The sequence below is a fragment of the Megascapheus bottae genome, chromosome 5, assembly GCF_031878675.1.
Source record: "Megascapheus bottae isolate mThoBot1 chromosome 5, mThoBot2.hap1, whole genome shotgun sequence".
Classification (NCBI taxonomy): Eukaryota; Metazoa; Chordata; class Mammalia; order Rodentia; family Geomyidae; genus Megascapheus; species Megascapheus bottae.
This window is the reverse complement of record NC_143513.1, coordinates 36,608,096-36,630,942: the sequence shown is the minus strand read 5'-3', so window position 1 is coordinate 36,630,942 and position 22,847 is coordinate 36,608,096. Positions and strand designations below refer to the sequence as shown.

The 22,847-nt window shown below is 37.1% G+C and overlaps 1 protein-coding gene and 1 non-coding gene across 2 annotated transcripts in view; both read left to right on the top strand.

Moving 5' to 3' along the window:
• Window positions 1-332: 332 nt before the first annotated feature.
• Gnai1 (G protein subunit alpha i1) overlaps window positions 333-22,847 on the top strand; it is a 65,964-nt gene continuing 43,449 nt past the window's right edge. Inside the window, exon 1 of the mRNA XM_090332905.1 lies at window positions 333-628. Coding sequence (XP_090189031.1) covers window positions 511-628 — 118 coding nt within the window. The 5' untranslated portion in view covers window positions 333-510. The remainder of the gene's footprint in view (window positions 629-22,847) is intronic.
• Window positions 9,332-9,438, top strand: LOC150063221 (U6 spliceosomal RNA). Its single transcript, XR_016535675.1, has one exon. It is a non-coding gene; the product is annotated as a U6 spliceosomal RNA (small nuclear RNA).

Here is a 22,847-nt window from a genome sequence, read left to right as displayed (position 1 = left end):
CTTGGCGGGCGCGCGCGCCTCTCTTGGCCAGCGTCCGGTGGGCGGGGAGCGCGCGACCCGGGGTGGAGTGCGGTGGGGTGCGGTGGGGTTGGGGGGTGTCCGGGGGCACGTGCGCGGGGCGGGCGGGCGCACGCGCTGGGAGTGGTCGCGGGTGGTGGGAGGGGCAGGCCGGGGCGGGGCCGTGGCGGCGGCGGCGGCGGCGACGGGCGCGCGCGGACGCCCGAGCTCGCCCGGGTTTGCGCGGCTGCGGCTCGGCCACCGGCGGGAGGACGGTTAGCGCTGGCAGCCCGGAACCTCAACATCTAGGACTTGTGCGGGGTGGGTGGGGAGGGGGCTGCTCAGCAGCGCCGGACTGGGAGAGTGAACGGCCGCCTGGGGATACTGGATAGACTCGGAGTAGGACGCGCCAGGAACGGTGAGAGCTCCGTCGAGAGGTGTTGGCACGCCCGCCCTCATTGAGCCCGGGAGGATTCACCTGTACTCGGCCCCGGCCCCGGCGCTCCAGGCACCATGGGCTGCACGCTGAGCGCCGAGGACAAGGCGGCGGTGGAGCGGAGCAAGATGATCGACCGGAACCTCCGCGAGGATGGCGAGAAGGCGGCGCGCGAGGTCAAGCTGCTGCTGCTCGGTGAGGGCCGCGGCGGGGCCCTGGGCGATCCGTGGCCGGGAGGGCGGCGGGCTCGTCGGGGCAGCGTCCTGGGCCAGGCTCGGAGAGGACCCCGGAGCCTGGAGCCCAGGCTGGTGCAGAACCTAGGCGGGTCTCCCCCGACCCCATTCCCTTGCCTCCGCCCGCGTGGCTCCCGGGGCGGAGAGGACTCTCCGCCCCGGGGCCCGCGCCGCGTGGGGAGCCCAGGAGCGCGTGGAGGCGGCGGGTGTCGCGCGCGCAGAGACCCTTTCTCTGGGAAGTTGAACTCAGCCTTGGGGATGGGGAAGGGGCGATCGTGATAGCAAACAATCGAAGCAGCCCCCGCCGCCCCCCTCACGGGGGGTTGTGGTGGAATACCCCTCGCCTGGGACGTTTCCCCGAGGTCATGTGTATGCATTTATTTATTTATTTATTGAGTACTCCTCTATGTCGGGGGGATTTGCGCCTCGCTTGGTGAAGTCTGTGAACCTTTGTTGTGGCCTCGGTGGGGTTGGACGTCTCTCCTGTCAACTTCCCATGGCGAATCCCTGAGAGTCAAAGGTTTATGTTGAGCCCTTCCTCAAGCCGAGGTTGCGCTGGGTGCTTGGGTGCTGGGTGGTTGTGGGGGGCATGGAACACGCTGAACTTGGACGAACGTGTGCGCCTGTAGTAAGAACGACAAGATGCTCCAGGGAAGGAAATTACCGGGAAGGAGCGACCGGGGTGGGGGTGGAGGGGCACGGGCGCGGCAGGATTCCCGGTGCTCCGCAGCCTGGGGCTGGGTTCTGATGAATGAGGTTTGCCCAGTCCACGCTGAGGCGTTCGTTTGTTCCTAGCACCTTTGTCTCTGCTGAAATCCCCAGGCGAAAGTCTTCTCCAGTTGCTTGAAGCGCTGCCCAGTGATCAGCAGGAATCAAGATTTTGACTGTGGGTTACCTTAAGAACAGATTCACAGCTTAAGATGTCCAGTATCATTGAATTAGGGCTTCCCTTTTGTTTGCTGTTTTCTGCCCACATGCCATAATTATTTGGGTGGGTGAAAGATTTCCAAGAATCTTCATTTGCACTTCCAAGCCTTTGCTTGCATTTTTTAAAAATAACAGCTGTAATAAAAGGAATATTATTGCACAACCCTGTTTTTCAGTAAGCTTCTGTTTCATTGGTTTAATGGTTTCTTCTCTCCTCTCTATTAATTGTAGGTTTAGAAGAAGCAAACTTGGAGTAATTAAAGTAATGGTTTGAGTCATTTTGCAGGCAAACTGTGAAATAAGTTTACATTTTAAAGATCTGGGTGCCTGTGTTTTGTCCCTCCCCCCATCCTTTTCAGCCTCTGACAGTAAACAGTTAACCCAAGTTTTTATATTAATGAGAACATTGTATTTTGACTGTCAGTGGATTTTTTGAAGTACTAACCATAGAAGGGACACCACCTGAGACAGAACCAGAAAAGTGAAGTAAAAGGGACAATTAAAAAGTTCTTGCTGGCAGTTTCTGCTCTCATGAATTACCTCTGAACACACACAACACACACACACACACACACACACACACGACTCGTAGACTGAGGCAGTCATCCATCATAGTTCTAGCAGTTGGAAAATGAGTCCTCTGGTGATGTGGTTTATCCTCTGATGAGGTAGATTACTTAGCAATGGGCTGGGATAGAGGTCAGCAGAAGGCTAAGGCTTTGCTTATACAGTGTTCAGAAGAAATAGGTTTCTAACCCAGCTCTACTGGCATCTTAGGCTTGCTAGTTCTTTGTTTTGCAGGCCATCTACTGCACTCCAGAATGTTCAGCATCTTTAGTTTCTACTCGCTGGATGCTAATAGCAGCCCTTTAATCCGTGACCCTCAAGTATGGACACACATCCCCTGGGAACAAAATTTCACCTCTGAGGAAAATACCACTATGCTAGTTAACAATTCAAATATAGTTGGCTGTGTGATACAGCTCAGAGTTAAGCCTCTACAGCCCTTTGTGGTGAGTTACGAAAGAAATGTACACTAGTTCTCATTTTCACAAGAACATAGGGAATTCTTTTTTCTCCACACCCATGACATTAGAAAATTTCCAAAATAACATTTAAAGTATTTATGTAACTAAATTCCTTCCATGTTTTTTTCTAGCTTTTATTTTTCCATGTATTTTCTTCTGTCTGTAGGATTATCTCATCCCTGTGGGGCTGGTCCACCCTCCTCAACTGCCTTGTACCCACTCCATTCTACTCTGTTCCCTACAGTTCCAACACAATGGCTCCTTTAAATGGAATTTTGACTTATTTCACAAATTTGTAGAATAAGTGAAAATGTTGTCCCCTGCCCCAATTTGACTTTATAAATTGATGCTGACCTTTGGCTTCATTCTGGGTGTTGAGCCTCTCCATGGAGTCATTCCCTCTCAGTTACAGCCACTGAATCACCTGGAGATGTCACACTGTTTCTAGGTGGCCAATCAATGGTATGTTGTTTTACATCAATTTTAGTTTTTTTCCCTTCCATTGTTTTCCTCATCATTATTTAAGGCATAAAATCTCCAAAGTACATACATTTAAAAGCTTCTTATATATCCTAATAGATTTAAGATTATGAGATTATCATTCCATTATAATATATAGTTATACATGGAAATATATATCTTTTTGTACATTTTGAATAAGGATTTTGGTACTGGGTATCTGAATTTAAATCAGTGATGTTTCACTGTTCTAATTAATCCCAGTAAGTTAAGACAGGGACACCAACAGAAACTAGAGTAGAGTTTGGGTAGTTTGAACTCTTATAGCTTTAGTTTTTCATGTTTCAGAATTACGATATTAATCCTACACAGAGAAACATTTTTACAAAATAAATAAGAAAGGTTTACTTTATCTATGGCTAATTAATTCAAGGAAAATATCTTCTACGGTTATATTTTGAGGAAGTTACGAATTCTCATTTTTCTCAGGGATATTTTGCAGTCTCCACTGAATTGTGTAAGATTATGATATGCTAATTGTACTTAGTAAATCCTATTTTTACCATAATTTTCAAAGATTTAGGGTATTAGTTTATGACAACGTGATGTTTGTGTCTTAATTGTTCCTTAATTGATATTTCTGTACAAGGTTTGGTTTGGATTTTCTTTCACCTCACCATCCCACTATCTCACGTCTTCCCTCCACCCACCCACCTGCACTAGTGAGTGAATAGAAATACACATCTTCATATTTTGCTTAGTTTAAATTTAACAGGATTGAGAGAGAATAGGAGAGGAATTGGAATTCTTCAATGGATATTTTTTCATGGCTTCCAACAGCCATCTGTTCAAGATACTGTGTTATTATTCTTTTCATTTTCTTTTTCATTTGACCTAGTACTGCTTTGGTTGAAAAATTCTGAGTTTTATATTCTTTAGTTATTTCATCACCATTGGCTCAGGATCTTAGCCTATTTCCTTGACTAAATGGACCTGGTAAAAACCAGGGAGTTTTGTGTTTGTCTTGTATTAGCACTTACTTTAATAGAAGCTACAGATGATATAATAGTATTTTGAATGTACTAATTTTTCTAGGACTGATTTTCACTCTCATATGTATGGCAGAGAGCCAACTTTGAGCAAGAGAAGCTCAGGGACAATGCCCCAGATCATGAATTCAAGCCCAAAGACTGAGAAAACAAGAAAAAACATTACTGATTTCATTGCCTACAGAATAATTTTTCCTTATACCTGGCTTTCTTTTTGTCTTCATGCTGTCTCCCTCAGGTTTTCCTGTAATCATAGACTAAACAGAGAAAGTTATCCATCTAATGTGTTTTCTCTAGGCTTCTGATATTGTTTAATCTTTTGTTCTGCCTGTTGTCCTATTACTGTGGGCAATTTAGAGGCAGAATCTTTACATTGTCTTTGTCCAGCTAACATCTATTCAGTCACATTTTAAATAATGTTAAAAATGTGTTCTAAGTTATGGCTGTGGTATGGGCTTGACTCTTTAGGGACTAAAGGGTACATTGTGGTTGTCCAAAGAGACATGGTATAACTCAGGGAACCTCATGGAATTTGCACCTGAAAATGTAGCATTTTTAGTGCTTAGAGCATCATGTAACTACTTCCTAATAAATAGTAAAAATATATGATGACCAAAAATAAATGTAGGTCATCTAAAAGCAATTAGTTGAGTTGAATATTTTATTTTCCCTATTTACAAGAGGATGTTATAGGCACATTATTTGGTAAATTGGGTAACTTTTAGGAAATCATAGTGTATACTTGAAGGGTGTCTATTTTGTAGTTTTCAGTTATGATATGACCCACTAAACATTTTTATAGGGTAGATCTCATTGTTTTAGTATTTATTTTTGACCTTTCTTCTATAAGAGCATGGATGAACATGTGAAATTTATCAAGATTAGTAAATACAGTATCTACTTTATAGGACAGAGAAGAGGATATTAGGAAATACTATAATGATTACTTTGTAGCAACACTATAGAAAGTGTTTAAGCCTGGAAAGGGCTTTCATGAGCTTTTAAATAAGAAGTTGACTATCCAGTCACCATGTTACTTTTTATTTTGTAATGCATTTCTTATTGCCTTGGAAAATTCAAATTATAACACATTGACATGAAGTGACTCGAGTGTATTGGTTACATTTCTAGGTCACATATTTCTTGTCAGATGTCCTGGCATGCTTTTGTCCAGTGTTACTACTCAGCTATTTGCTGAGGATTTTGAGCTGATGGTATTTGATCTTATGAACTAAGCTTCCTAGTACTTGATCTTGTAATGTTTAATTTGCTTTCTGTCTAAATTTGTTGAATAATAATTTAAAAGCCTTAAAAGAAATAGAGAAACATAATTTTAAAATGGTTATTTACCACATATTTAGTAGCCACATGGAATTTAGGACCACATGGAATTTTTAATATAGTTCTAAAGGTTAGAAGTCCAAAAGTGATCTTTACTGGAATAAAATTAGGATGTCAAGAGAGTTTCTTTTTTTTTTCTGAAGTAACTGGGTCTTCCTTTCCCTTGCCTTTTCTGGCCTAACTAAAGGCTAGCTGACTTCATTGTCTTGTTTGTTTTTCCTACCTTCAAAGACAGCAGGTAGTTTGTCTTATGTAGTTCTCTTTCTTCACTCTCTCTTACAACTATGAGGACTCTTGTGGTTACCATAAGCCCACTCATGTTTTCCCGGTGAATGGCCAAATTTCTTGATTCCTAATTATATCTCCAATGTTTCATGTACCTGTGGTACATCTCTCACAGGCTTCAGTGATTTAAGCTGTGTCTCTCTGTGGGCTCCTACCCCACCTATCTCATTCTATGCTTTGGCTCTCCAAGATTCAAGTTCCTTCTGCATATAAGATTCAGTTATTGCCTTTCACCGTCTACAGGCCTTCAATTCATTACAGTACCAACTCTAAAGCTAACGATTTAACCGAGGAATGAGATTCTGGATATAGTCAATACTGGGATAAATCCTTTATGTTCATGAACCTACAAAATGGAAAGACAGTGTAGAGATAGGAGAGACACTGTATGGACATTTCCATTCAAAGGGGAGAAAATTAAAAAAAGGAGTTGTTGGTTTCAAAAACTTTCAAAACCTTAATAGAATTCAAGTCCTGGGGACATTTATCTGACTCCAGCAATTTGTGGCCACTGGATTCTATTTTGTGAGAATCCTTGCTTCTAACGAAAGGTAGTAAATGTTTCTTCTTCATAGAAAGGTATGTGTGCATTGCTTCATTTAAAAAAAAATCACTATTTTCTTCTTCCTAACCCCTTTTATTATAGTCAGCCAGGAAAACCAAAACCTGACCAGGTGCTTGGAAATTTTATCTTATAAATATCCACCATCACAGCTTATAAGGTTTGCTCTCAGTGTAAACGCAGGGTATTAGTCAGCTTGGCTTTTTATTTTTCTATCACAACTGTTCCCAGTCCTCTAGTTTCAACTGAAATATTCTTTCATCTACAAAGTCTCTAGCACCACTTAAAGTCCATATATCTGTCAGCAGTCTATTCATGGTAATTTATATATTTTCTAAAATGAAATATGCTTTTAACTTCTTGCTCCCCTTTGCTAGTAAATACCTTACCATTGTGTAGCTATTCGAATCATGTCAAGGCCATCTCAGCCTTTTCTAGCATGCTCCTCAGAATTCTTTCAGCTCTTGCCCATTAACCAATTCCAAATCTAATTCTCCCTTTACAATATTTGTCACAGCAGTACTACTTTCCAGAATATATTCACAGATATTTCATGTATCATTAGACATTAACTGTAATTGCAATTTTGTAATTTTCAATCTATGTGTATAACATAGAAATGATAATCCTAAAATCTTCTGTGTCTGACATTCACATAATGAACCCGTGAAATTTTATGCATGTCATGTGAGATAGTAAGTCATCATTCGTCATCTTGTCAGTGAAGTTTTTCCTGATTTTCCAGTCTAAATTAGTCTTTCTCTCCCTTTCTAGTTACACCATGCTGAAATACTCTTGATCTCTGACTTTGGTGTTGTTGCTGTGTTCTTTTTTAGTTTTTGTTTTTGGTCAAACTTGGTTGTTGCCTATATGAATGTGAATCCTTTAGGGTTTTTTTTTATCTTGAAAAAAATTTTAAATAAATGTTGTCTAGAAGAATGGATAGATTAATGGTCCTTTAAAGAGAAAGAAATAAAACATTTTCTTTGTAGTTTGGGTAATTTGAATGAATTTTGGCCTTATATATTCTCTTTATCTTTTTATATCTTATTATAGTAACTAAAACATACTACATTATTGCTAACATAATTCTAAAAATTAATTTGGGGGACAAAGTTATTCTTTTTGTATGAAAATTATTGTGATTCTTGGTACATGGAGCAATAGAGTGAAATATAGTCTCTGCGTGTGTGTGTGTGTGTGTGTGTGTGTGTGTGTGTGTGCTGATCTTTGAGCTTGCTCTCAGGGCATGCGTGCTTTCCTTGAGTTTTTCTACTCAAGGCTGGCATGCTACTACGTAGTACTTAATTGGAGATAAGAGTTCACAGACATTCCTGTTAAGGCTTTCTTCAAACTCCGGTCCTCAGATCTCAGATCTCAGCCATCTGAGTAACTGTTACTACAGGAGTAAGTCATTAGTGCCTGGCTAAAAAGTGATATTCATAAATGTATGCCTATTCTGGGTACAAGTTTGTATGCCACACAGGCTGAGGTTATTCTGAGTAATCTTGGCTTGTGAGAGCCAGCAGTGTGCTCCCCTTCCAAACTGTTCTTGATGATTTTCCTAACTTTATATGGTGAAAATTTTTACTGGTGACACTGGACAACAATGTTTCATGCTTTTGGTATCACTTTATGCTTTAGGCTTATCAAAACTTTACAGTCAGCCAGGTGCTGTGGCTACTCAGGAGGCTGAGATCTGAGGAACAAAGTTCAAAGCCAGCTGGGGCACAAAAAGATCTGAGACTCTTATCTCCAATTAATGTCGAGAAAATGAGAACTGAAGCTTGTTGTTCAAGAGTAGCCTTGAGCTGAAGAGCTGAGGGATATTGCCCAGGCCTAGTTCACGCCACATGATCCACAAAAAAGCAAACACACACACACAAACACACACATATACATGTGCACAACTTTACAGTCTAAAGAAATATGCATATTCATAAAATAATTCCTCAAAATGGCAAATGGGGAAGAAATAGAACAGTGATAGATGCCAAGGGAGTTGAGCTTCAATATGCGGAACTTAACTGTTGTTTTCGTTGGGTGGAAATGGAATGCCGCTCAGAAATGACTGTGGTTGTAAATCTGTCAGTTTCATTCATGTATTTCCCAGCTTACCATTTGATCCTAGTTGGCTCTTGGATCTGTCTTGTCCAGAAATACAGAAGAGACTTTTCTGTCTTCTTCCATTCCCCACTCAAGGACTTTTATTGTTCCAAGGTTCATTTAGCTCTGTAGGGAGACTACAGATAGGAGGACAAGAAAATTAACCAGACTCTGGGGTAAAAAGTTTTCCTTGAAATCTTAGACAAGTTACCCAAATTCTTCATTCAGTTTTTTTTTTAATAAATGCTGAGTAATGATTATCTTGACCCCAGAAAGATGGGGATGAATAAAGTAAGTAGATACAGAAATACTAAGAATAGAATAGAATAAGTACTTAGAATGGAGTATGTTATTATTCTGAACATTTTCAAGTCTGAAACTAGCCTTTACAGTTTGACCCATTACTGACTTTTTGTTGGCTTTTCTTAGCAAGGGTATGTGTATAGTATGAAATGTAAAATTCAGTTTTGGTTACTAGTACTTAATCTTATTATAGATTGCTTATGGAACATATATTTCTTCCATGAGCTAGATCAGGCAAATATTTGTACTTAAGAATTCAAAGCAAGAGCCATATAATGTGTGATTGTTGTTCTTAATGTACTATGTTATCTCTCATCTCTTTTGCTGTCCCTTGGTTATCTCATATTATTACAGTATCTTACCTCTGATATATTGTATACATGTTTATTTATTTATTTGAAATAGAATAGGGAAGGTGGGAAACAAGATGAGTGGAGAAGGTGGGTGAGGGAAATGGGGACAAAAACATGAGAAAGGGTATCAATGTTTGTGAAGTAATCTACCTTCTATCTGGTGAATATAATGCAACCCTTCTATTAATTACAATAAAAATATATTTAAAAAGGAATTTGATATACAGTGAATTTTAGGCAAATGATGCTCCAGTGCTCACTTTGGCAGCACATATACTAGAATTGGAATGATGTAGAAAAAATTAACATGGCCCCTGTGCAAGGATGACACGCAAATTCATGAAGTGTTCCATATTTTTTGGTGAATATAATGTAACCCTTCTATTAATTACAATAAAAATATATTTAAAAAAGAAATAGGGAAGGGAAGGGGGAAACAAGATGATTGAGGGAGGGAAAGTGGGACAAAGTCATGAGAAGAGGTATTAAGGTTTGAGAATTAATGCAACCATTACCTGACGAATGTAACTGTAACTGTTCTATACATTAGCCCAACAATAAAATACAGTATAAAAAATGATGCTCCAATTTTATTGTTCCTTAGTATAATACATGTAATGATTTCTTACAGATTTTCATTTTTAGCTTTCTTGCAAATAAACAAAGCTGTTAGCATTTAAATATGGAATATTTGAATGGATTAAAAAATGTGCTTTTTCTCAGGGAGTTTATGATTATTCTGGCACATAATCTTATTAAAATCTTTCTGGGGCCTGGAGTTTGGCCTGCTGGTAGAGTGCTTGCCTAGCATGCACGAAGACGTGGGTTCCATTCCTCAATATCACATACATAAAAAGAACCAGAAGTGGTGCTGTGGCTCAAATGGCAGATCACTAGCCTTGTGAAAGCCCTAGGACAGTGCTCAGGCTCTGAATTCAAGCCCCAGGACTGGCAAACCCAAACAAGCAAAAAAAAAAGTCTCAAATTTCTGCATTTTTAAATTGAAGATTTTTTAGTGAAAACCCTGTAACATTGCTTTTAGGCGAGAAAGAGCTGTTGAAAAGTGGTAATGACTTGATTTAGAAATGATGAGGAACTACTCTGGAGTAGTATTTGTGTCTTGTAATAAAAGAAATCCCTTAAGATGTAGCCTTGAATTGTTGAGTTCTTTCTAAGGCACATATATTTCAGACCTTGTTTCAGTAACTTGGGTCTAACCTTTATTATATTTTTCCTTCTTGGACACATGCCTTTTTAAGCACTCTTTTCTTAAGACTTACTGATTTTCTTCATGATATTTAAGAAGCATAAAATTTGTAGGCAGAGCTGCTGTTAAGGTAATTGTAATAGAAGGAGTTAGGAGACAGTTGCCTTGTAAGAGTTAGTGGTCTGAATTTCAGCAATTAAATTTATTGTATGGTTTACAGTAGGTTCATATAGGGCAGCTCATTGTGATTTCAGCAAGGTGACACATCAATGTTGTCCTCTGTCAGATCAAAACATGTATGCAAGGGTGGATAGTTAACTGAGACTGAGGAGATGAAGCTCTCTTTATTCAGGGTGAGTACTCTTCACCGGCCTCTACTTATTCCTCCTCTGATAACAAGAAGAGGAATTCTCCCCCTCATCTTTAAGAAATCTTCTGTGACCTCTTGACCTTTGCCTACAAGAGGCTGTGTCTACTTCTTAAGCAATAAAAGTAATACAGTTTAAACAAAATGTATTTCTTAATTTCTCAATTTGAACTATTCAGAATATCAGTCTGCAATTTTTTGAGTATGTTTTGTTTATTCTTCAAATTGCTTTTTTTTAAAGTTGAGGATTTTTTTCATTGATATGAAAGTATTTCCCAGGAGCAGGTGCCTCATGCCTGTAATCCTATTCAGAGGCTGAGATCTGAAAATTACAGTTCAAAGCTGAGGTAGAAATGTTTCCATGAGGCTCATCTCCAATATCTCCAATTAACCATTCCAAAACTGAAAGTGGAACTGTGGCTCAAAGTGGTAGAAAATGGCGTGCAGGCCAAAAAACAAACAAAGAAAAACCCAAAACAAAACAACCCCCCCAATACCAAAACCCTATTTCAAGTACTAGAAGTATACTAGAAGTATTAAGAATATAACGCTCATGTAATCCCATCACCCCACCTTGTCCGTGTTGATTTAGAGAGATTCTGTCTTATGCCTATTCCCTGTTACTCTTCCGGATGGAGTTTGGGCTTCTCTAACTTCTATTTTTAATTATCTATGTTCCTCTGCCTTGAATTCTACTCATGTTCATTTGATCTGTTCAGAAATAATCCAGAGTGCCCTTTAATGAGTTAAACTTCTCATTTTAATGATGCTATGTTTCGTTTCTAGAAACTATTTCTAATGTTTATTTTAACAATTAGTTCTTTATGTTTCTAGCTTTTTTTTCTTTTTTAATTTACCATACCGTTTTTAAAGTTTGGAAAGTTCATGTGAAGTTCAGCTGTTCTTGTCCTGACTGTGCCTCGCAATTGGATGTATCCTGCTGTATTTCATGGTGAAACACACATTCACATTGTGAGTCCTGTGCAAACTATACGTTTACAGATTAGTCCTGTGCTAGGGAGGGCAGAGGGGAGATTCATTTTTGACTTATCTTGGCATGGTATGTCTTAAACTAAATATGTTACTTCTCATAATTTATGTAACTACTTGCTTCTTTTTTTCCTTTGATGGTTCTACTAATTGTTGATACTCCATTTATTTTCCTATCCAATAAATCAAAATATTTTACTCACTCTCCTGCCTTATATTTTTGTGGCCCAGTAACATGAAATCAGTTGCTTCCTCCAAGTATGTGTGTGTGTGTGTGTGTATGTGTGTATGTGTGTGCTCACACACATGCACAGGGACACTTGCACGTGTTCTGGGAAGGATCTCCTAAGCACTGTGCTGCATATCTTCACTGACATTTCATGCTTTGCAAACTTGCTTCTCTGTTGCATCCACGGCTGTAGGTGCATGTGAATCCATCATCTGTCCCATCAGTCACAGCCAGGACCATCTCTTATTATCTTGTCCTCACTTGGTCTCTTATGGTGGCTGTGGCTCTTCCATGCAGCCCTTTTTTTTAGGCAGCCCTTTCTGCAGATCCCATTCTTTACCTACCTTGTGAGTTCTGCCTGCTCCAGCCCATGTCTAATGTTAGGTAAATCATACATATCTATCCCCTGGTCCTGAGAGTGGTAAGCTCGGGTGTTTTTCACCACACTTTACACCAGACTGTGTGGAGATTTCTTGTCCTAAATAGGCTGTTATGTTTTAGCACACTATTTACTTTTTCTGGCTTGTCACTCATCTCTGGAACTTTGGCACAGAAGGATCAGGATAGACTTCTGGCTTTCTTCCTCTCTTATCTTCAGTTGCTTTTGGTGGTTGCTATTAGCTGATTTGCCCTCTGCCTCTAGGCTTGTAGGTGTTGTCTAAGGTTACCCGGGAAAGGAAGCCACTTGTGCACATCTCTGTTTCTATCTGGAAGAGGCTATCTGTTGCTTCTCTCTTTAGTCAAAAGAAAAAGTAAATAGACTAATATTAATTTTTCAAACTGTATTCACTATCCTCTATTCTTTGTTTTTTCTTTTTCTTTTTTGGCCTGTTTGTCCTGGGGCTTGAACTCAGGGCCTGAGCATTGTTTTGGGGCCTACTGAAGGCTAGTGCTCTGCCACTTCAGCCAGTACCACTTCCAGCTTTTTTTCTGTGCATGTGGTCCTGAGGAATGGAACCCAGGGCTTCATGCATGCTAGACAAGCACTCTACCATTAGGCCACACTCCTGGCCCCCTAAGTTCTTTTTCTAAAATTAATTCCCCACCCCACAATTGTTCCTGTTACATGTCCTTGTTTTTCTTCTGGAGCCCCTATTTTTAGCTTTTAATATTTATACAAATAATTTCAGATTAATTTACTTATGTAATTTGTATTGCTGGTAACCAAATGTAGGCCATTGCACATAGTAGGCAAGTGGTTTGCCACTGAGCTCTCCCCCAAGTAGTAGATTTTTATTCAGGTATGGGTGTGGCCTGAGACTCTGCATTATTCACAGGCTCTCAGATAGGGCTGCATTGCTGGCATTCCTCCAATCCATACTTGGAGAAGCAAAGTTTCAGAGAAGATAATCTTCCTGCCTTTTTTTGCAATTATTTCTTTTTAAAACATATTGAAGTCTTATCTGGTTTTTGCCAGATTCATAAAAGCTATCATACACTTTTAATCTTAATTATATCTGCATATTAGTACAAAGATGGTTCATTTCAACCTGATGGATTATGAATACAGTGCATCTTGATCAATGTCATCCCTGTCCACCTTTCTCCTCCATCTCTATCAATCCCAGCCCTTGCCTCAAATTACCTGGTTCCAGTTTCACGTAGATACTTGGAATATTATGACTACAATTGCTAACCTTCTTGTCAGTAAAATATTTACAGATGTGCCACGAGCAAAATAGCCATTTCCTAGAGTATTTTTACATTCACATATGTGCACACTTAAGTATTCTCCCATAAACCTCTAATTTGGGAGTTTGGTGTCTTACCGGAACTACTCAATATTTTCTTTTTGTTTTTTTTCAGTATTTTCTTAAATGTACCTTCTCAACAGTAGAAAGTGAATTATTGTTAATCATATTTAGAAGTGTGTAAGAAATTTTTAAGTGTAGCTCTTTTGATGATAGGATAATTCTGGTCAAATTGAAAATGTCCCCATAATAATTTTATGGCTATTTTCTTTTGGTAGTTTTGGTGATGAAATTACTTTGTCAGTAGTAAATAAAACGGTATTGCTGTAGACGGACTGCTTGTGTCTATAAAACTCATGCTGAAGCCCCAATCCCCAGTGCGATCATTGGAAGTAGGGTCTTTGGGAAGTCATTAAGATTAGATTTGAACAGGATTGTGGGATCATCATGGTTGGAGTGAAGGCACGCTGGTACTGGAATTCTAGTCTGCAGAAATGTGACAAATGAATGCTTATAGCTAATGACACCCAGATTGTGGATGCTGTCAAAGAATCCCTAATCAACCAAAGCATTTTCAGTGTGCAAAGATGCTAGAATCATCTGATGAAGCATATTGTAATAGTTGAAATAATTCATTATTTTTGTACAATCTCAATTCTTCCTATTTCAAGACACATGCAAGATAATTTTCATTGCCTTTGGAAGAGCATTTTGATTTTAAACAAAAGTAGTCTTCACTTTAACATTTAGTGATAACCAATTACAAAATAGGAGCTATTTTGTGATTAAATAGAGCCTAAGTGTTTTCTAGCTTCTTTCTTTCTTATAATTTTTTCTAGTTGGGCTTCCTTGAAGTTAATCATCACATCTGGTTCTTATGAACCATTTCTGATTCATTCAACAGATATGTGTATAAAATGACAGTTCTATAGCTCATATGTTCTCAATATCAAGGAATGGAACAGTCTTTGGGAAGCTGTTATGAATTAGAGAAAACATTCTTTAAACATTTGCCAGTGGTCATAGAGAAACAAAACCCATATAATGAGTGATTGTTGTCCTTAATGTACTATGTTATCGCTCATCTCTTTTGATATCCCTTGGTTATCTCATATTGTTACAGTATTTTACCTTGTTATCTGATATGATGTATATATGCTTATTTCGTTATTTGAAATCAGATAGGGAAGGGGCTGGGGTCGGGGAGGGAAATGGGGACCAAGACATGAGAAAGGGTATAAATGTTTGTGGAGTAATGCACCTTCTATCTGGTGAATATAATATAACCCTTCTATTAATTACAATAAAAATATATGAAAAAAATCATTGGCCAGTGGTCAAACAATATGGTTATTTCAACTAATTTATTATGAATTTTAAGAATTTAAGGAATGGGTTTTTTATACTTTCAACTCTTGCTCATATAGTAGATCAGTTTAAACTTTGTGTTGAATTATTGCAGTATACTGGTCAGGATGAATTTTGTGGCTTTTTACCAACTATTCCAGAATTTTCATACCAAATACTAAGTGATGAGTTTTACAGTTATTTATACTGTGCCTAAAATTTCAGGATTAATTTCCTGATCAGTTGTCAACTGACCAATGCAGACCATTGTAGACTCAGAAGGCACATCTGAAATGGCTTAAAGCTCTAATTAAAGAAGTAACTCGTGTTAAAAAGTAATTTTGAGTAAAATACAAAACTCATAATGTCTTCCTTAGAGAATCAGCAGGACTTGAGCTTTATGATTGAGAGTCGTGTCTGTTTTTAATTGGATTTGGCTACCTGTGTATGCTTTAACCACCAGTGAGCAAGTGTATTAAAATTAAAACATGAAAATATCAAACTTTGTAGGGTTATTTATCTAAATACCAGAAAGGAAGTTTAATGTTAATTTTCTGAATGTGAACAAAGTGCTGTTTGGAATTCTGAGAATATGTCCATACATATAAGTAAATATGTACAAGTATGATATGCCTATACAATTTTGCTACAAGTATACCATCAAATAAACTGGCTATCTTGTATGTAATCTTATTCATGTAATATTTAATGATTAAAACTTGTGAATCAAAATATCTATCTTTCAAAAATACTCAAACTTTATGCTGAATCTTGAAAATTTGCAATGCCAGTACACTATTTTACAAAGTTGAGGTTTAGCTTTCAAATAATTTGTTAAGGTATATGGGCACATTCTAGAAACTAGCTAATTCTTCAAATGAGCTAATGTGTCTCATTGACATGGCATTTTTAAGGATGAATGAATACTAATTGAGTTTATAATAGTATATGTGAGTACTTAAAAAAATCAACCCTAGCACTTCGGTTCCCATGGTGATTTTTGTGATATGGATTCAAAATTGTTTCATACTTGGCTGTTCTACCCTCACCATAGAGAAAGCGACACATTCTGAAATTTTCTTGGGCATCAAGTAATTACAAAGTATTCTCCCCATCCAGGTGTCTCTTTCCCTGACATCATAGTTAAAGCTTATATAGTCTCTAAATTGATGCCTTTAATGGTGGATAAGGTACATGTTAGCATGATGTCTAATGAACACTTTTTGATTTCAGATTGAGTTCTTTATGTGCTAGGAAGACATACTAAACTAGCTCTAGCAAAGAGAATAGTACAAGAAGACTCAAGGTTTTCCTTGTCAGACACTAGTACTCTTGTCATGGGCTTTGAATGGTATGATATTACTGGAATAATTTCTCCACCTGTTTTCTCATTCTGACTTACTTGAGTTCTAAGCTCATTTACTATCATCCACTGCCCAAAGCTCTTTATTGATTTTCAAAAAGCAGGTCTGAACTTCTGTTCTTCCTTCTGCCCCATATCATGGAGTTCTAGGCTTTGGCAAGTTAACATGGCATCAAGCAGTCCACTATGGTCCCCGGACTTGTGTAGAGGTAGAAATTCTTGCCACTTCTCTGAAAAGTCAAAAATGTTAATGTCAGAATACTGTTTCTGAATCCTGTATATTGTCAGTAATAAACAACAAAGAAATAGTTTTTTTATAAAGCACTTCTCTTGTGATATTTATATTAAAATCATCTTTCATGTTTTGGAGTGCTGAATCTTCATAGCATTATAGTACCAGTGTAATTTGAATTCCAGAGTGATATAAAGTAGCAGTAATTTAGTATAGAAGAAATTATGGATATTATTTCTATTGGTTCTGGTATTTAGTATTTTTAAATGTTGATTCCCTATTAAGTATAAATAACTGTTCACATTTGGTAAAATACATACTTAAGCAAATTTCTTTTTCTCTGGATTTTTAGAAATTGTATACTATTTACAAATCTGTGGTTTTTGTCTTACTTTATCCATCATTTAATATTTTCTTTCAATTTTACTTAATAGCTATATAGTCCATCCTATAGCTCTTTCATAATTAATTTAATCATACTAATGTTGAAAGTTGAGCTCATCCAATTTGTAGTCATATTTTACAGAGATGGTCATACCTTGTGAATATATCCTTTATTGTGTTGCTAATTTTTTTCTTAAATTACTGGGTTAAACATGCTTTTTTAGCTGTTCACAGGAAGACCAGAGGATAGATCCCAGATTTCAGAAAGGTTTGGTTTTTAAGGAAGGTGCTGGGTGTCTAGATGTTTATCTAATATTCTACATATTTTTGTATGACAAAAATTAAATAAATAGGGAGATTTTTTTTTTTGCAAGTCCTCTGGCTTGAATTCAGGGCCTGCGCACTTTACTTGGGCTTTCTCAATGCTAAAGCTCTATCACTTGATCCATAGCATCACTTTCAGCTGTATCTATGTATGTGCTATCAAGGAATCAAACCTGGGTCTTTGTGTATGTTAGGTAAGGACTCTACCACTTGGGTAGAATCCTAATGGTAGGTCAGCTCATGTTAGTTTTGTCATATTCTTTTCCTGTTCTTCCACATCCTGTTGTTTCCTAAGCTTTGTTTATTCTTCATTTGTATTCACCCTTTCTATATTTCATCTTCACAAAAGTTGGCCTGTTGTAATACCCTCCTACTTGCTGGTCTGACCTACATAATTTCCATTCAGATTAACAGCTTTGATCTTATCAATGATTCCCATAAGTGTCCATTATTTATAGGACACCCTGCTTATTAACATGGTATTCAAGAGTCTCTACCTGCCTTTCAGTATTTCCCATGCCTCTCCTCTGCCACTGTTTCAGTCCTTCTCAGGGTTTGCTGTCTTCATACATCTTTGTGCTTGCTGTTCTTCTTCCTTAGAATGCCTTTCTACCTTTATCTTTTTCCGCTTTTGTCTATTTATGTTCATGGAAAGAATTTGGTGCTTTTTTTCCCCTCTCACCACTTAGTATCTGGCTCTTTATTATCATTATTGCTAATACAAATTCAAATGTTTTTCCAGTATCATTTAAATGCATACAATTAGGCAAACCTAACTAGGTACATACACCATTCATGTTTCTCAATGTTAACCAAACCCAATTCTGAAGAATTGCACATGAAGGCACACACTTGTAGACTTGTCATTAACACACCGTGTTCTGTGCTGGATGTGATGTAATTCAGAAGGAGGCTGCCTTTGCATTTGGCATGCCTACTACCAGATGTCAAGAGATGCTTCAGTTCCCCCCCCCCGCCCCCTTTTTTCTCTCATTGCAAAATCCTCATTCTGGAATGGATCCTACCTTAGTCAATGAACATTTCATGAGACATCTATGAGATCATGAATCATAGGACTAATTAGCATTCTCATCAAGGGCTGCTTCTATACATGAGAAAAATACATCTATAGCCAACTTTAAAGTGCCTATGTGTAGCAATCTTTCAATGAATACTTAATCAGGTACTTTCTGCTATAGGTTGTAATATAGAAGTCCTTCTGTCCAGAAGTTTAATGGTAAAAGAAAAGGCAAATCCTGTTTTGTAGAAAGCATAGATGTTGGAAAGTGGGATGTAACCTTCTACAGGGAGACACCTGAACTTCAGCTAGAGAAATGAGAGTTCTGCAATTATTAATAGAGGCTTACTTCTTTTCCATACTGAAATATGAGAGCTTGGATCCTTAATTATTTCATGTAGACATTTCTAACACTAATATTAGAATTGTTTCCCCCACTAGGGAATAATAAGGCCTGATCGAGTGAATGTTGAAATAGATATAATGTGCTGAAAGAGCAAATTAACAATAACTTACACTGGTAATAACTGATATGCCTAATCAAGTGTTCTAATCAAATACTTTTTAAAAAGAGACTAAATGTTAAATATAAGTTTTTAAAAAGTAGTGTGTTTTTGTTTATTTGATTGTTTTAAGTGGGTGGGAAAAACCAGCTTCTGGATATAATCTGGAATGGGTATAAATTCAGATTTATTTCTTCTGTCTTCAATAGTTAGGACTGAAATATTTCAAATGTACTTTATTAAAAAAACGAGGCAATTGAGTGTCCTGAAGCTTTGAAGTTAATTACACGTAATATATTGTATTTACTCAAGAATGAATGTAGACTGTTTTGTTTTAGAAACTTTTTCTAAAACATCAATAACTTTTCCATTAACCAAGAGAATTTAAATATTAAATATATGAGACTATAGCATACTAGAAAAGGATTCACAAGTTAATATGTTGATTGTGATCAGAAAAGGATAAATTAAGTTTCTCATATTAAAACTAGTCAAAGAAAAATTGAACTATGATTTAACATCATACTACCTTCCCTATTTTCTACTTTCTCTTTTTCCCTTTGTTTTTTCTTCTCTCCCTTTATTGGAAATTCTGAGGATTTAACTCAAGATCATTTTGTGTTTCCTAGGCAAGCATACCCCATCGAACCTCTTTTGTAGATATGATTTTACATATTTTACACCCTAGGTTTCAAGTTGTCATTGTAAAATATGTATTTTTTAAAGTTATAAGCTGGAGAAGAAAATTCAAATGTTGCTGAGAAACTAAAAGTCTACTCTGGATATCCTAAGAACACCAAATCACAAAACCAGTCATTTATTCTTATAGATAAAATATAGTATTCATGTTTTCAGTTATTTCTAAAAGCTCATTTGGAAGTTGGACTCCTGATACATTATAATTTTTTCATATTCTCAAATGTAATTAGCTTATTTCTATTTTTATTTTCATTGTTGGTTAATTAAATGTTAAGTCTCTGAGAAGAAAACAGTAATCTGAGTTAATAGTTTCCTTGAATGCTGATTTGTCTCACTTATTCCATTAGAATTAAAACCATTTGAGCTCTGTGGGCTAATTAGGATTATGGTAGGGGTATTTTTCCTGTGACATTATAGAAGAAAAATGGGCTCATAGACAAATCAGAGGTTGCTGAGATAGAGTAATTGTTCCATTCAAAATGCTAGAATAGCAAAAAATATATAAAGAACTGTTTCCAGTCAGTTTGAGAGTTCTTATTGGTGGATGGCCTTAACATATTATAACCTAGATGCTTTTCTCCAAAAACCATATGAAGAAATGCTTCTTTTGTTCCGTGGTTAAAAGAAGTAGAAAAGATTAGTGGATAGAAAAGGAAAAAAATTAGGCTTTATTATTATTTGTAAGTTTGTTGCTTCTATGACATTACTTACTATTCCTATCCTTAGTCTTACCTTCTATGTTACCATTTTTATTTGCTTTGGTGTTACACCTAATAGCAATTTAAGAGTTTGCTCTACCAAAGTTTTAGTGGAAGTTGGGCTTATGTAGTTATTGAATAGATTTTTTTTTAAGAACTAGACTGTATTCTTTTATTTCTATTGCTACTTTTATAGTTATAATGCATTTGAGTCCTGACATGTGTTTTGTTAATGGCATAATTTGAAGCATCTGTGGTTTGGTGTATTTGGTATTGTTGCAGTTGTGAAAATTGGGATTTTAATGAGAATTTAAGTCTTTAAGAAAACAAAGTTCACATTTCTCCAAATCATATAGTGTTTGGCCCTAGAAATTGTGGCACAGACTGGTGACCTAGAGACATGAAAACTCTTTGTGTATGTTAATTTCCAGCCTGAAGTTAGTGGGCACTTACAGTATTCCAATTCTTATTTGACTACATCTTAGATAAATTGTGTCCTATGGTATTTTATGTTCTTTCTTAGAATCACTTTATGTAGCTTCACAGTTGGCAAATAGCATAGCTTAATTAGTGTACTTTTTCAGAGTTTTCTTTATTCATACTATAGAAAATAGTGAATATATTTTATTACTAAAAACCTGTATCACTTACAAATGGTATTTTTCTCAAGTTTCAAGGCTTTAAAGAGGTTTTGACTATTACAACTGAAGATTTGAGATTAGCAATATTTGTCTGGGCCATGATCCAGAGTTACCAGAACAGTATAAATGTGAAAGACTTGGAATGATAATCTGCAGATAACAATAATTCCTTGGTTATATAAAAGTATATAAGAAGTATAGCTTCTTCTTTAATGAGATGGATTATTTCAGGACAGATGTATTATTAAACTGTACAGAATAAACAATACATAGATCATTCTTCCTTTTTAATCTGTTCTTGAACTCATTTTAAAATGTGCTGTTTATATTATAAATACATTTCTAAGTACAGTGAAAAAATTTTTCAGAGTTATTGACTCAATATGTGGGATTGTGCAGCCTTTGAATTATTGAGCCCTTCTTAGTAAAAGTAAATGTTTAATGTTTTTATGGTCTTCAATCAGGCATAAGGAACCTATTTTCTGCCAAGAACCATTTGGGTATTTATAACACTATGGAACATACAAAACTATTGATGCAAGCAGTTGGTCTTGGGCAGCAGATGAGAAATGACTGTGTCTGTCCAGTGACATACCAAATGACTTCTCAGGCCTTATATGACCTAGGCTGGAGAGTCCCTAGCTATGTCTGACATGAATAAGGGCAAGCGTTCTTAGCTGATCTTCATTATTTGGCATATTTTCGTCATAGTGAATTTTTCCCTTGCATAATTTCTTCTGTTTTAGCATCAGTTTCAAATGATTTGTTTCTTTGTTTTTTCATGTCTGGTGATGTCTCTTTGCTTTTGTGCTCAAGGCTTGTGCTCTAGTAGCACCTTTTTTAGCAGATTTTTTGGGGGTATGTACAAGGTCTGTAATAAGTTTTAATGATCATAGAATTTTGTTGTTAAATGTCTTTTTCTTAGTTATTCTGAAATCATACAATTGCATCAAGATTAATAAAACCTATGTGCTTCCTTTCTTTAAATATATTTTATGTAGTCTACTTTTCAAGACTGAACTCACAGTTATTAAGGTGTCAGAGTCACTGAGTAGGCTGGTGTCTTTATTATTAAAGATCAGTGAATATAATTGAGGTTTTGAAATCTTAACTAGCAATGGTATTCCAGGAGGAATGATAGCAGAGTTATGCAGTTAGATGTTTTAAGAAAAAAAAATCACTGTCACCGAACAGACTATTAGGGAAATAATGTAAGTATCAGCAGGCAAAGCTGCCTCTCTTCCCTTGACATTAAAAGTAAGAGCTGTTGGAGCAAGCCTTGGTTATCTCAGAGTGCTATATTCATTTGCATAATCCTCCCAAATATATTTCCTGAGTTTAAAACACTATGTTTTGTTTATATCCTCCAAGCATTTCTTGTGCACTTACTCAGTGCTGTATGTTCTGATAGATATAAAGGGAAAGCAGGAAATGAAGTATCTTTATATGATACCTGTCTACTTTCTCTAAAGGAGAGGCTTCTGATTATGAGATGGAACTGTTGCTTTAAAACTCTAACATTGCTTTTTAGAGTGGTTCTCAATTTACAACAGTATTGACCAGAGTAGAGATTTTTCAAGGTCAAGCAAGGCATGTCTGGTTTCGCTTGATTCTTTCAGCATGGTACTAAAAACAAATCTTAAAAAAATACAACTTGCTTTCTCTTTGTATGGTGGAGGATACTGAGTTGTGATTATTTTCTGGGTGAATTTCCTTCATCTTACTTTGTGTGCTTGGAGTCTAGTTTTCAAGCAGGCTGACTTCAGTTTGAATCTTATTATCCTGGCTTAAATTGGTGGGTGATTATGATTTTTTTTTATCTGAGGAATTCAGTGACTTCATCTGTGAAGTCATGAGGCACTGGCATATAAGAATTGTGTGACAATTTGAGAGCATATCGAAGGCTCATGTTAGAAGCTCATTGTACAGTGCTGGTTCTGACTTCTCATCTCCTTCATCAGGGAATGAGGAGCTCCCTCCTCTTACTCTCCTTCATAGATCATTGCTTACAGGCAGCTCCCTTTAGCCACTCTGGGAAGATGGATGCTCTTTTAAATGATTCCATCAACATCATT